The sequence below is a fragment of the Dysidea avara genome, chromosome 2 (assembly GCF_963678975.1).
Source record: "Dysidea avara chromosome 2, odDysAvar1.4, whole genome shotgun sequence".
In the NCBI taxonomy this organism is placed as follows: Eukaryota; Metazoa; Porifera; class Demospongiae; order Dictyoceratida; family Dysideidae; genus Dysidea; species Dysidea avara.
Genome location: NC_089273.1, coordinates 46,202,244 through 46,216,554, shown reverse-complemented (window position 1 = coordinate 46,216,554; position 14,311 = coordinate 46,202,244). Strand labels below are relative to the sequence as shown.

The window sequence follows — 14,311 nt, the reverse complement described above, 5'->3', positions numbered from 1 at the left end:
GTATGGTGTGTAAGTTATAGCAGTTTAGAAATAGTAGATTGGAGCCTCTAAAAATTTGGCGGTGAAGGGGTTAAAATTGAATCTCACAATCACAGCTTGTTTGGCAAAATTCAAACCTACAATCACAGTTTGCTTGCTTCCCTATATATGAGAAGAGAGATAACGTATAACATCAAAGATATCTAACGATTTCTGGATATAGCGTGCACTCCTATTAGGTGTGCAATATCTCGTTAACTTTTCTGAACCAGTGAAATATGTGATATATATGCACTGGCTTTCCTTTGATGTGAGGTGCAAATGTGGTATATATATATATATATATATATATATGTACCACTTTCACACCTCACTTCAATGGGAAAAGAAAGTGTATAAGTGGTATAATAACACTGCTATCAGTGCTCAGGAATGCATTAACGAGAAATGGAGGTAGTATACTACCTCCTATTCTCATTAATGCATTCCAAGCATTCTCAGAAATCATCTGATTTCTTTGATGAAACTGTGTGAACTCTTCTTTTATAGTGACACTTCACAGGATCGATAGTGGGTTTCAATTTTGTAAAGTGGGCCAAAGCATAGATCATGGACTTGGGAAGAAGACAGTTCGTCATTTACTTAATGAAGAAGGTCACAGGTTAGTTTATATGCTGTTTTGATTGTATAGTCAAGTGGTGACGTCCAGACATAGGCGTAGCGCTAAATTGATTTGGCCATTAGTGCTAACAATATTACTCACTACTTTAGTTTATTCATGGCTAGTAAAGTAAGTACTTTAGTGCACTTGAATCATCTTTATATTGCTATTTTGACACCTGGCGCAATGTCACACACACATAGTGACTGGGCGTGGCGCTAATTTAACTAGGCCATTATAGCACTGTAAACATATTCACTGCTTTAGTTCATTCATGGCTAGTACAGTAAGTACTTTATAGTGTCACTCAAGCTTCATTATTAGCTGTTCAGCTCACATTTGGGCTTCCTGTGTTTAATTGTGTACCCACATCGAAGCGATCTGCATGCTTGTGTTGATACACTTACGTTGGGCCTCTCAGCAGCACCTTGTTATTGCTCTTACGACATTATCCACAATTGAAATTCACATGGTCCCATATAAATACACTCGCAAAGCATTCCTGCAGTTTCCCCACACTTGCAGGTGAATCACCCAAGTGGAATATATTAGTTGTAACATGGGCACTTGTGATTTGCCTGAAATATACACACTCACACTCGAGCTCCGCCCTCGCGCTTGTGCGTATATTTCATGAAAATCACTCGTGCCCATGTTACAACTGCTACATATACATATATACCACACCTGTGGTTGAGATCAGAAGCACCGCGCTGTGGTATATAACTGATATACCATGTTTGGTGGCTATGCTTACCATAATTGTATGGTACATCCCGCGAAATCCTTATCTAAATGGTAAACAAGTCTCTAATAACAAACGCCTACATCAACTAAGAATTATTCACCTGAGCATTGCAAGCAATGATATATGTTCGACTTCACCTTCTTCATATAATTCCAAATAGAATACCGTATAGTGAAAACTTTGGCAGTAAAAAAGTGCAACGAAACCCCTCTGTTGAAAAAATTGGCGGAAAAAACTTTGGTGATTTAAATAATATTCGCCAAAGTTTTTACTGCATGGTAAGTAAGGATAATGACAAGGTGTCAACTCATCAGTTAAGTAGTGTAGTAAGTGTATAGGTATGTAGCTAGAGTTGTTGTTGTAGCAACCGATCTAAAAACGTGGTAGCAAAGGCACGCTTCGCTATCTCTTGCAATGCAGAAAGCAACCGTATTTACTTTTCCCGCAGTGACCTCCAGTAGCAGAGGTTATCACATATATCAAAGTACTTGGTCAAATCCATCGCGAGACAAACTAGCTGACGTGCCGGGAAGCCGGTCCGATTTTCTATCCCAAGGAGTGCTTACCATAGTAGGACAAATTCCTAGGAAGATCTCCAAAGTCAGCTCAATCTTTATGGCGAGATGGTACGAGCTGACCTTCATCTCAAGTTCTAGTTACTCAATGTGCTCATGTGATAATCTAAAATAATGGGCGAAATAAATTTGGCAAATTGAACGCTATTCGCCAAATTCGTCAAAGTTTTTTTACCACCAAAGTTTTTACTATACAGTACAATCACTGTGTGATCTGATTAATTTGTAAATTATATTTCAGAAGGCTCAGACTCAGTCTCACGTATTATTGGTGTTGTTCACAGCTCACAACCACCATACTGTATTTAGAAGGTGCAATACTATGCTACAGTACAGCACATCAAAACACAATGGTTAAACTTAACAACTGACAGATAATATTACTACATGGTTGGGTTTCACTGCTCCTACAGGTTATATAACACAGTTTGACCATATGAAAGATCATAGGCTGGAATGATAGTGGAATTTTCTGAAAACAGACTCCATACTCCAGTCAAGTATTTTAAATATGTCACCAGTAGTAATCCCAGAGTCAGCAGCAGCTAAAGAGGAAGCATTTTATGTGGAATGTGTTGTAAAAGTAGTAACATCAATGCCTGATATCTTAAGAAACTCTTTTAACCATTGAGCAATAGTGCATGGAGCCATTGGGTTATGAGATTTGACAATATCTAAGAATAATTGGCCATTCCCTTTTCTTATTGGTGCCATTACATGTTTATACTGATGTATAGAATCCCCTCTAATGGACCTCAATTTTGGTTGAAGACATCTGTTGCTTCTGCCAATGAGCCCGATCTTTGGCTGAAGAATCGTGGCAGCTGATTGGACAAACAGGAACCAAATAGGTCCACCTCTAGTGGGTCTCATTGCTGATTGATCTTCCTGAATATCTCGGAATGAAGACTCCAGTCCGTCCGGTCTGTCCAAGTCCTGGATTCAGCATCTGACACATAAATGGTAATTTGGGGACACATTGATTTTGTGAGAAAATTTTTGCAATAATGAGTGGGTGCAATGAGTAAAATACTGGCATAACAGGTGCAATATTAATTTTGTGAAGTGGACATAAAAATTGCACAAAAGATCAATACTCTAATAGAGCAGTCACATGTGATATAAAATGTCAACAATACATATATATACTACACCTGTGGTGGGGATGAAAAGTGCTACACTGTGGTATATAACTGATATACCACGGAAAACTGTGGTATATATTATCCTAAAACAAAAACATCCTTGGGGCTGTAAAAAAAGGGCGCTGCCAAGCAAAGTAGGATTAAACAAACAAGCTTATTTAACATGACTGGTAAGAAGAAGGACTGATATCAAGTTGCGGCCAAGTAGGTTGGAATATTACCATGATCAATCTGTTAAACAACTGGTAAGAATAAGGACTGATATGAAGTTGCGGCCAAGTGAATTTCCCATTCTCTTTGTATCTAGCTATAGCTATATAATAAAACCAGAGCAAATACACATGCAACTGTTATTAAATTGTATTTGGCCACTTTATAAAATCACACTCTACAAAAAATGCAGCCAAATGACAATTTAATAACAGTTGCATGTGTATTTGCTCTAGTTTTATATATAACTATAGCTAGACACAAAAAGAATAGGTAATACTGCATTCACTTCACCACAACTTGATATCAGTCCTTGTTCTTACCAGTTGTTTAACAGATTGATCATGGTAATATTCCAATCTACTTGGCTGCAACTTGCTATCAGTCCTTGTCCTTACCAGTCATGTTGAATAAGCTTGTTTGATTGATCCTATTTTGCTTGGGAGTGCCTTTTTATAGCCCTAAAGATGCTTTTGTTTTAAAATATCACACATTTTTGTCACTGAGCAAGACAAAAAATTAATGCATAAAGCTAATAACCAGTTTCATAAAAGCCACCTTTGGATATGACAACAGCTTCAACAGTTATTGTGTGTATTACATCACAGCTTGGGATACGAAGTGGCAAAACCAAAGAATGTAGTTTGGTACAAGTAGGCAGGTACTTGTTGGTGTTGCAACTTCAATAGGGTATGGCTTCTGGACACCATTAAAACCATCAGTGAACAGATTGAGTAAAGGCCATTTCCCAGCAGGTGAGAATGTGCCCTAAACTTCTTATTATATTTGATTGTTCCTTGAAATGCACAAACAAAGCTGTACTGTTGGCTGTGTTAGCTATACTTCAGACCCATTATTAAATGTGACCGTCTCAGCAAAAACTCGACTTGTTCGCACAAGCATGCGTATTGAGAAAATTGAAATTTAAAAATAATTCGTAAAATTACGCATGCTACAAAAAAAACTATGCAAGTTTTTATCGAGCCAGTACTCGAAGAAGGAAGACTCAAATTGATTAAACCTATATACCATCTTATTCGCCTGTTCATGAAGAGATCGCAAATCTTGGTTTCGTTTCCCTAGCTCCAACGGTATGTGTGTCACATGCGTTTGTTTACGATGCGGTAAACGTAAACAAGATTGTCATCGTTTCTTCGACGAAACCGCCTTCATATCCATTTTGCGCAAGTATCTACAGGGCTAATACTATGCCTTGGCTGATGTGTTGATCCATGGTGAATGTTTTAAGCCAAATTGCAATGTTGTAGACTAATCCAAACGGAAGTTATGGCTGCGAATGTAGGCACCTGTAGTTTATTTTCAGTATAGTCGCTGTACAAATCGATTATCTTGCTCTTCCTACTGTCTAACGCTATAATTCCAAAACTACACACCACAGAAGGCTGAAACTTTGGTGGTCCATTCCTTGGACACTGCTGATATTGCTGAGTGAATAAAAAAGATTTTTTTAATTGTGCGAACAAGTCGGGTTTTTGCTGAGACGGTCACAAATAACAACTGAATAACAAACACTTATGAGAATAGCACATGCGATAGCAAGTTCATTGAGTTTACTACACTGATCGTGTTCACCTAGCGTAGACGCTTTTAGCAGCATTAGAGTTCACCAACTGTAAATAAATGCTACTGTAGTTAGAGGTGTCTTAAATTTAAGATAGGGTCCTAAAAGACTGCAAAATAAATCAGCAATTAGCATAGGCAATGTTATTATCTTACGAGCGAACTTATGGAAATTGATTTACCACTTCCCAGAAAAACAGCAGGTCATAATCGAGCGAAAATACTCCATATGTTTAATTACATATCAAAGATTTTCCCATGAAGCACAAGAGTGAATGAATCAAACATTGGGAAAATTGTGTATGGTGGCTCTGGCAAGAGAGGTGGAGTTTCCAAGATGTGTACTGAAGAAGCTTAACTAGCCAAAGAACTTGTGATACTGCTGTGGAATTATCACAGTGTATAAAAAAAGGGCGGCTTGTGCTAACGAGTATGCGGAGGAGAAGCAGAAGAATACGACGTTTTCAGTAAAATTTCATGCGATGTTACTAAAATATAACAGGGATTACTTACTTAGTAATACGCTTATATAACAATACACTAAAGGTTTTGTTGTACCACGAGGTTTTTTTTACAAAAGAATAGTTTTAAAGGTAGATTTTAGGTATGCGTTCTATTAGAGTTGGTTGTTCGTGTAAATAACTCATGGTAGTCACGCACCCTACTTTCCTTGGCCGCGCAACTCACTACTGTGTCTTGATACCACACTTTGTGACTAGGATTATCATATATGGTGCAACTTCACACATTCCACAAAATCCTTATCTAAACAGTAATAACATTAACTGCTCCCCCGTCAATTCCTACTCCAACTAATGAACTGCACTCTTTTTAGACTTATTGCAGTTATTCCAAGAATTGTAGCAGTGCCTTTTTCAGAAGATCAAAGAGACCCTGGGTTGTAGTTGACGATGGTTTGTTGATTTTAAAGTAGCTGATATTTGTATATACCTTTTCATCTGCTCCTTCCTTGTCAAAATAAACAGCCATCATCACTTAATTGTTGGCATTGTCACTATCAGTTGAGCCATCTAACAGAATGGAAAAGAACTTGCAATTCTTGTGCTGATCCACTACCTTCATCCTTAATGCTTCTACAAAATTATGTGAAAAGCTTTTGAAGGTATTTTAGTTGTATAAGCTCTCCCAATATTGACTCCATGACGAGCTTCCAATTCACAAATACCATGATGCTTACAAAAGGATAGCTTCTCATTTACAATAATGTATAAAATATCAAATTTGACTTGCAGCTGCGATCTTTCCTCATCTCACAGTCTGTTCAGAGCAACAACTAATGGTACATTGGTAGACCAGTGAGCTTGGTTGATTTTATCGCTCGGCAATGACATATATACGTAGTATGAATATGCTGTTTGCTCTGAGTGTGATCGCTGATGTGAATCAACTATGCTCCTGAAATCCACTGATTTATAAAATTCCTCCAACTAAATAAGTATTTTAGAGCAAAACTTCTTACAGACCATTTGACCATGACCACAAAACCCTGATTGGCTGGAATGTATGACAGCAGTTAACAGAGGTGTCGCATCATAACACAATTAAAGTGCAGTGTCTTGCTTCTATTGTTGAATTAACCTTATTATTCCTGGAATTTCTGCCAGACGCTGTATGAACTAGCCGATTTCTTTATGAAACGTGGCAGAACACCCCGACGGCATGATGGATCACATGTGTGATACTGTAAAATGCTAAAGCTATATAGCCTAACTTATCCTACCAAACCATTCTACAACTACATAATATAGATTATAAGACAACTCACTGATAGTCTGATCACTGAAAATGGAAGATTCGGGTACCCAAAAACGTTCCAAGCAAAGATGACCAGAAAGTACAATAAAACACTTAATTTACCGCCTATGCTTGTGTCTATGAAAAATACAGCACTCAGGTGGTATCTCAAGACAAATACATATAACACTCAGCTTTGCCTCGTGCTGTATTAGCCCCTTGACACACACCCTCGTGCTGTATTAGCCTCTTGACACACACCCTCGTGCTGTATTTTCCATACACATGCGCAGCGGTGCTTTAACTACAAGGCCACACCAACTTGATTTCCTGTTTCCAGTCCACTGCCCTCATGTTTGTTTTGTCAAGCCATTATTCTGTAAATTGATGTATTCTAAGTATCATGTGGCTGTTTTAGTCCAGATTCTTAAGTATACACAGGAGAACGTATGTTGCAGGCAACCGTGCTGACTATTACGATAAATTCTGCAGAAAAACTGTTCTTAGTTGGACTATATTGACATGTTAATGACAGGGATGCAGTCAAGAATTATTTCTCCTGTGTCAAGTGATCCTCATGTTGAATTGAATGATGGCCACAATTTATCAAAAGTGCACATTAAATACTGTAAGGTGCAGCTGAAGTAGCAGTTAACATGGCTTGTCCACCTTGTAGCTACCAGTGTAATAGACATGTACAAAACATGTGTAGCTGTGTTCTTGCTTAGAAGTTAGCATAATGGAATTTTCCGCCTACCCGCATGGCAAAGTTTATTTGACCAGGATGGGAAACAGGAAATCAACCTGACATAGAATACAATATTGATCACATGTTAGTAATGCATTATACTGGGTGTGTGTGTGCATGTTTTCATCGACAGGTGTTATCATCAATCCGATAACCAAACTTAATTTAATAATTGATGCGCTTTAGATGGAATGTACAAAAATTTTCGATTATCGTTTAGGTTCCCTGGGCTAGTGGTAAAGCACCTCGTACAGGCTCTGAACCCTCCAGTGCCCAACTGGTAGACTTGATAATAAACAATAATAATACAACAATCGTCCACCACGCATTACAACCGTACAAATACCCTCACATTACGTAGCGGGTGTCCAGCACTAGTATGACACAATAAAATTAATTGTTCACTAGAGAAACATACTCGAAAACTTACTTTGCACAGCACGCCAGGCGACACAGACTGGTTGCTTTTCTAAGGACCTTAGTTTCGCGAGACGATATTTGGAAAGGGAATCAATTTATTCACCCAACTTGATGTCAGCACGTGATTATTTATATTGTATAGGCGCTTAGCATAAAGGCGCCAAATCCTGTTTCTATGCATGGCACTGGCCTCGAGGTATTTATTTCAAGTTGTTGTGCTCGAAGATAGAACTATGGAGCTGTCCACTTCAACGTGGCAAGAAGGATTGAAAAGAATTGGAGAATATTACGAAGGATTCGTGAAGATGAAGAATGTTGATGATTTGTTGGCCAAGCATAGCACTGAGACAGTTACTACTTATGGTACCAGACGATCTAGAACAATTGGAGTTTCATCTGCTTGTTTAACTAGTGAAGCGTCAGCTGGGGAGAAAGAAAATCATCAATCATCAGTTAGTCATTTTTGCACTTCAAGCAGCAGTCCGGCCATAGATAAACTCTTGAGCATCTATATGACTTGTAAATGTTAGCTAATTTTCTATTGACTGCTGGTTGAATTGAGTGTATGGTATTTGATATGTACAACAATACTCCATATGGAGGTCTGTACATTTTAAATATATAATTATTATTTATGCTGCCAAGGTCACGTATTGCATAAGATACACTAACTATTTCCTGCTGCAATTTCAGTTCATAGCTAAGTTAAAATTTCAGAGGGGTTTTCAGAACCCCAGGAAACTCCCCGAAATACACCCCCGTTTACTATGCAGATATTATTACACCAGCATTGTTTGCTTTCAGTTTTTTTGGTACATAAACTGTATGCTTACTATCAATCTGCTATACAATAGAATGTGAGAAAATTGTACTGGAGAAAAAATGAAGGAAGCAAGGATGTGTGCTTTGATAATTCACCATTTACGGTAGATAGAGAAGTTCTGCTGGATTGTCAGTATGGACCACAATATTGGAAGGAGAAGGAGAAAAAGAATAAGCAGCTACGCTTGCAAAGCTCAAGAAAAAAGGGATGTTGTGCTCATATTAAATTGCGGTATTACACAGTATATAAGGAATTTCAACTGTGTGACACTGTTACTTCTATGATGAATTCTAGACAGCTGCGAAATAAAAAGGAGAAAGCATTGAAGGACCTTAGAGGTCAAATAGTCGCTGGAAAAGTCAAAGGCGAAGAGTACTGTTATGTTTCTCTTCCTACATTAAAAGCTCATACTGATCACAGTTTCACAGAAGTATCTGGTTATAGCCAGAGAGTCCACCCCATTCTAATAACAAAGATAGCAGAGTTAGTTGCTGATGGAATCACAGATATACAGGAAATAAGAAAGATGCTAAGGAATTATGTGAAACACACAGTTTCTGCCCAACTAAACATAACACCCTGTCATACGGATAGATCATTTTTTCCGATGGTATGTGACATTCGAAACCACGTATCCAAAGCTAAAAGAGCCCTGCAGTTGTCAATACTGGACCAAGAAAATCTGAAATTAAGAATTGAAGAATGGAAAAAGTCTTCTCCTTCTTCCAACCATTTTTTCAGGCCTTACATTAAAAAGTCTGGTGGGCAGGTTGATCAAGATGAATCAACAGGCAATGATAACATCCAGTCCAGCACAAGTTATGATGACCTTGATGATTGCTCCCAAACATTTTTGTGGGTACACCAAGAAAAGTGGCAACGAGATCTCCTAGTCAAATATGGCAATATCATAACGTTGATTGATGCCACTTACAAAACAACAAAATATGAAGTAGCTTTGTTTTTTCTATCTGTAAAAACTAATGTAGGCTATGTGGTGGTAGCTGAATTTGTTGTTTCCTCAGAATCAGCTGAAGAGATTGGAGAAGCAATTTCTATTTTGAAGAAGTGGAATCCTAAATGGAATCCAGCATATTTCATGAGTGATTTCTCAGATGCAGAGTATCTTGCAGTCAAAAATGTCTTTCCATCTACCCCAGTATATATTTGTGACTTTCACAGGGAGCAAGCGTGGGAGAGATGGACAAAGGACCATAAACATGGTCTTTCCAATGAAGAAAGGGAGAAGGTTCTTGACCTGCTACGTGAGTGTGCACATGCACCAGTGCCAAGTCAAGATGAAGAAGTACCGATAGACTACTATTACCAGTGTGCAGTGAAACGTCTAAAGGAGTCACGTGTATGGAAAGATCATACTGCTTTACAAGAGTGGCTCATTGGAACATGGCTGGGAATTCCTGAGGTAAGTTTTGAACATGCCCTTGTTGTTAGGGTGATTTATTGAAAATAACAATTGACTTGTTTACGCTCTATACAATGTCATGTATATAGTACATGTACTTTTAATGCAATTTCAGTCTACAATAGTAGTAGTCTGTATAACGCCTGATATTCTTTGTTAATTAATTGGTGTTATCTGCTTTTGTTACAGAGGTGGGCAAGAGTCTATCGTCAAACTTCTTTTCACGCAGCTGTTGAAACTAATAATGGTATAGAAGCTCAAAACAAAGTTTTGAAATATAGTTATTTGCCACACAGAAGAAACATTACACTTTCGTGTCTAGTTGAGATACTGATTGACAGTTTTCTTCCAGATTCTCATGAGAAATACATATTTCAGAATTACAAAATGAGCTCCACTTACCGGTCATACAGTGATGATGTTCCAAAGTATCTGCATGGGCGGCCGCCAGCTTTGATCAAACACTGCTTAAATCGACTAGATAAAGCAAAGAGAAAATTTACTAAAGAATCTTTTCTAAGCTGTGACATTCAGAAAGGAAAGTTTAGTCTTGCTGGTGAAACAAGCACCCATCACATTGATTTTGGATTATCTGATGGTCAGCCTTCTTGTACGTGTGGTGACTGGTCTAAAACTCACTATCCTTGTAAGCACTTTTTGCGGTTTTTTTGTACCAGTCTGGTTGGAGGTGGGATTCACTGCCAGATGCATATTTGAATAGTGCATATATGTGTACTGATACTCACGCACTGACAGAAGCAACAATGGTGAAAGGTATTATGCCTGATGCAGTACCTATGCTGGAGAGTCAGACAGATCTAGATGCGGATGATTTCTGTGTGGAAATAGGGATTCCACCTAAGGAAGAAACTGGTGCCGGGTTACTGCCACACACGATCACAAAGAGTAGTCTTGAAGGCATCCCGAATGATGCGATGGCCTGCAGCTCAAATGATGCTACACCTACAATTAACACTGAAGTTAAGTCACAAGAATTAGAATTTTCCGATTTGAAGAAACGGGTATGCAACAGATTTGTAATTTAATGTATTGCACATACCATGCATTATTTACATTTTCTAGTTAGAGCAATATTTTTGTTAACTGCAGAAACCTCAAGAAGGGAAGCGGACACAACAACAAATAAGAATTGTTTTAAAGAAAGTTGAAACATTGTCTTTTAATATCATAGATAAGGATAAGCTTAAGGTTTTAAAAGGCAAATGTGATGAGCTGGAAGTATTGGCCAGAGATTTGGCACCCTCAACTGATGGCCTTATCTTAAGGCCTAGCTTATCCAGTACACTAACTGCACGCAGAGCAAAGCTTAAGTTTAAGTCTAGATTTTTGTCATTGACTACTATTCATTGTAAAAGAGGTAGAAAGAGGCAAGATTGGAGAATTAGAAACAGAGTTGGTGTGAAGGCAGCCAAATTGAGAAAGGTATATATACCTTATTGCTTGAGAGTATAATAGATAATGGATATTATACACAGGCATTGTTAGAAGATAACAGTTGCAGTGGCCCCAATGGAAAAGTAAGCATTTAATTTTTATATTTACTCTTAATGTGTTAATACATGCTTGGGGGGAAGACAAACCTCTAATATGACATCACCTGTTCAATTCGTAGCTATTATAGTATCAGAGATATCTTAATGATACAAGTACTACCCATGATATCAGTCATTGTGCGTCAGTTTAATGTGGCCATATTGTTCAAAACAAAATAATTAACAGGCATTATAACCAACACACATTTTGTGGGTTGGCAGTTTCAATAGATCTATGCTACCTATGTATAAAAGTAAATTTGACCTACTGTAAAGATTATATAGCTATTGTTGTGTAATTCGCTATGTATTTTACACTTTAATATCCTTTTATTCAGGATTGCGGAATTGATATCACTGAACCTTCAACATCTGGTGTTGACAACGCTATATCATCAACAGCAGCAACTGTACAGAGAGTGGAAAGAGCAGGTCTGATTATTGTATCCAATGATATTTAATATTAGTACTACACATGTACAATTTAGGCAAGAAGAGATCTTGGTGTAAATGTTCTGGATGTGTACAAGATGATTGCGGTGACTGTTGTAACTGCAAGGATATGAAACGGTTTGGTGGCCCAGGAAAGAAAAAGAAGAGATGCAAGCATCGTCAATGTTTAAACACTGGTACTTATCCAATGGTTAAATCCATGTACATGTGTCATCACTGTATGAATTTATAGGTAGGACATCACATCAAAAGTTACCAGCTGTAGTCATGCCTGGAGTACAACCAGCCAAGAAAACAGAAGTATTTATTTAATGTGTATTACTTGATAGCCACTTGATTAATTAAGAAATCATTTACCATAATAGTAGGAAGTGTTGTTTATGTATTATGCAAACTATTATTTTAAGTGATTTGTTAGAAGCAAGCATACTGTATGTAATACCATACGCAAGAAAATTTACTTTGACGTCAAAAAAATTGATGAATTCTGGCTTGTAAGGATTTGATGAAAAAAGGTGACGAATCACTTGGACTTGCTAAGCGCTTACATAATATGGCTGCCTTTTACATGCTTTTGCTTAGCACAAAGTGGAGAGGCACTTAATTGGTAAGCATTTTGACAAATTGCTGTGATTTGTCAAATCCATCAATGTTTTGATGTCAAAATTTCCTTGCATATAGTAATGCTGATACCAGCTTATTTGTTGTTGTAAATTAACTTTCTATTAAATAAAACTATCTGAATATATAGGGCTGAAAATATATGATCTGGCAACTAATGGATATTTATTTTTAGGTATCATGCACTTCCCTAGACCAGTTAGAGGATTCAACAGTATTAAATGTTGAAGGTATGTTGTATATAAACAAGGGAAAAAACACACACACACACTAACCACTGATACGATTACATTACAATAATTGTTGACACTTCATGTGATAACTTCACATGATAAATCAAATGAAGTTAAAATAATACTTGTATGAGGATGGATGCACTGTTAATTTACAATTAGTTTACTGGTTTATACAATTATTGTAGTGAGAGGCTATTATAGTGCAATCAGTATGCATGACTGTATGTAGTTGATTGATTGGTTTCTATAGAGGAGCTGCCACCTGAAAAAAGCATTGTCATCACAAATATGGAAGATACCCCAAAGGTAATCACCATAATTTGGTTGATAGACAATATATAACCTCTCTGTTGAACGTAGGCTACTCCGAACAATGAAATGGTAGTACTGAATGAGATGAATCGTCTTGTTAAACCTATCATAGGCGATGGGAACTGCTTCTACCGCTCAGTGGCTCAAATTGTTTACGGTGATGAAATGTTACATGGAAAGATCAGGGAGTTGCTGGCTGATTTTATATCTAGGAACCGGACTCATTTTCAACCATACATTGATGGAGACATGGTTGAATACATAGCGAGAGTGCGGCTAACGAGGGTGTGGGGAACAGCTGTGGAGCTGTTAGCAGCAGCCTCACTTTTTGATATACCCGTGTATACATTAGTTCCTTACAAAGACACTTATCACTGGCTGTGCTACAAGCCCCTGGAGAATGCTAAGCTGATCTACCCAAAAGAGCCTCCTCCTTCACGGCTACATCACATAGATCACTTTGAACTCCTTAATGTGCATGGCTGTCATTATGATGTTATTGCTTCTGAAGATGGAGGAGTATACATGCTTGACAGACCCCTGCTTAGTAAAACTGAAGATTTCCTTAGCTTAGATTAATTGTACGTGCTGCATGCACAACACGTAGTGTGTAGATACTGTACCTGAATAAGACATCTTGTGCTGATGACAACTTTATTACATTATATTATTTCTCATGATGGTATAGACAATTCTGTTCTGGATATACAGCTGTGTACAGTATAGTTGAAGGTGTGCATGTGTTTGTGCAGTAATTATAAGGTATAATGATAAAGAGCTCTCTAATAGAACTGGAATGAGGGTTCGGAAGCTTTGTAACCTATAAGGCTTTGCAACCTTCAAAATCTGGTTTTAATGCCAAGTATGCCAATGCCGTGAATGCCAAGTAGACCAGACAGCTCAGCATATTATTAGCTTATTATAAAATTATTTCAAGGAGGAAAGTGGCTAACAATGAAATTTAGGCCTCCATGTACATGTGCATTGCTTACATGAAATAATTTAAGATTATACCAGCATTTGAACTCAAGCGTGACTAGTGATACAAGCATTCACAGTGACATAGAT

At 37.7% G+C, this 14,311-nt stretch overlaps 3 protein-coding genes across 4 annotated transcripts in view; 2 read left to right on the top strand and 1 right to left on the bottom strand.

Moving 5' to 3' along the window:
- LOC136247462 (uncharacterized) overlaps nucleotides 1-8,051 on the bottom strand; it is a 55,009-nt gene extending 46,958 nt beyond the window's left edge. Inside the window, exon 1 of one of the 2 annotated variants that reach the window (XR_010697566.1) lies at nucleotides 7,833-8,051. The gene's annotated coding sequence lies outside the window, so the exon portion shown is untranslated. The remainder of the gene's footprint in view (nucleotides 1-7,832) is intronic. The other variant, XM_066039177.1, reaches the window with a different exon arrangement.
- Nucleotides 7,910-9,470, top strand: LOC136248156 (calcium-responsive transcription factor-like). Its single transcript, XM_066039971.1, has 3 exons — nucleotides 7,910-8,274; nucleotides 8,677-9,406; nucleotides 9,454-9,470. Exons 1-3 carry the CDS (start codon nucleotides 8,002-8,004, stop codon nucleotides 9,468-9,470), a joined length of 1,020 nt encoding a protein of 339 aa, XP_065896043.1. The 5' UTR covers nucleotides 7,910-8,001.
- A 1,329-nt stretch (nucleotides 9,471-10,799) lies between these two features.
- LOC136245896 (uncharacterized) lies at nucleotides 10,800-13,947 on the top strand. Its single transcript, XM_066037353.1, has 9 exons — nucleotides 10,800-11,090; nucleotides 11,179-11,511; nucleotides 11,565-11,606; nucleotides 11,960-12,053; nucleotides 12,110-12,250; nucleotides 12,307-12,374; nucleotides 12,871-12,925; nucleotides 13,182-13,237; nucleotides 13,292-13,947. Exons 1-9 carry the CDS (start codon nucleotides 10,833-10,835, stop codon nucleotides 13,820-13,822), a joined length of 1,578 nt encoding a protein of 525 aa, XP_065893425.1. The 5' UTR covers nucleotides 10,800-10,832; the 3' UTR covers nucleotides 13,823-13,947.
- Nucleotides 13,948-14,311: the final 364 nt, after the last annotated feature.

What these genes read in the sequence shown, in the direction of transcription:
- LOC136248156 (XM_066039971.1), top strand. Translation starts at nt 8,002, where the DNA reads ATGGCACTGGCCTCGAGGTATTTATTTCAAGTTGTTGTGCTCGAAGAT. An exon ending in AAGAAAATCATCAATCATCA is followed by an intron (nt 8,275 to 8,676) that starts GTTAGTCATTTT and finishes GCTATACAATAG; the next exon opens with AATGTGAGAAAATTGTACTG.
- LOC136245896 (XM_066037353.1), top strand. Translation starts at nt 10,833, where the DNA reads ATGGTGAAAGGTATTATGCCTGATGCAGTACCTATGCTGGAGAGTCAG. An exon ending in TTTCCGATTTGAAGAAACGG is followed by an intron (nt 11,091 to 11,178) that starts GTATGCAACAGA and finishes TGTTAACTGCAG; the next exon opens with AAACCTCAAGAAGGGAAGCG. An exon ending in GCAGTGGCCCCAATGGAAAA is followed by an intron (nt 11,607 to 11,959) that starts GTAAGCATTTAA and finishes CCTTTTATTCAG; the next exon opens with GATTGCGGAATTGATATCAC.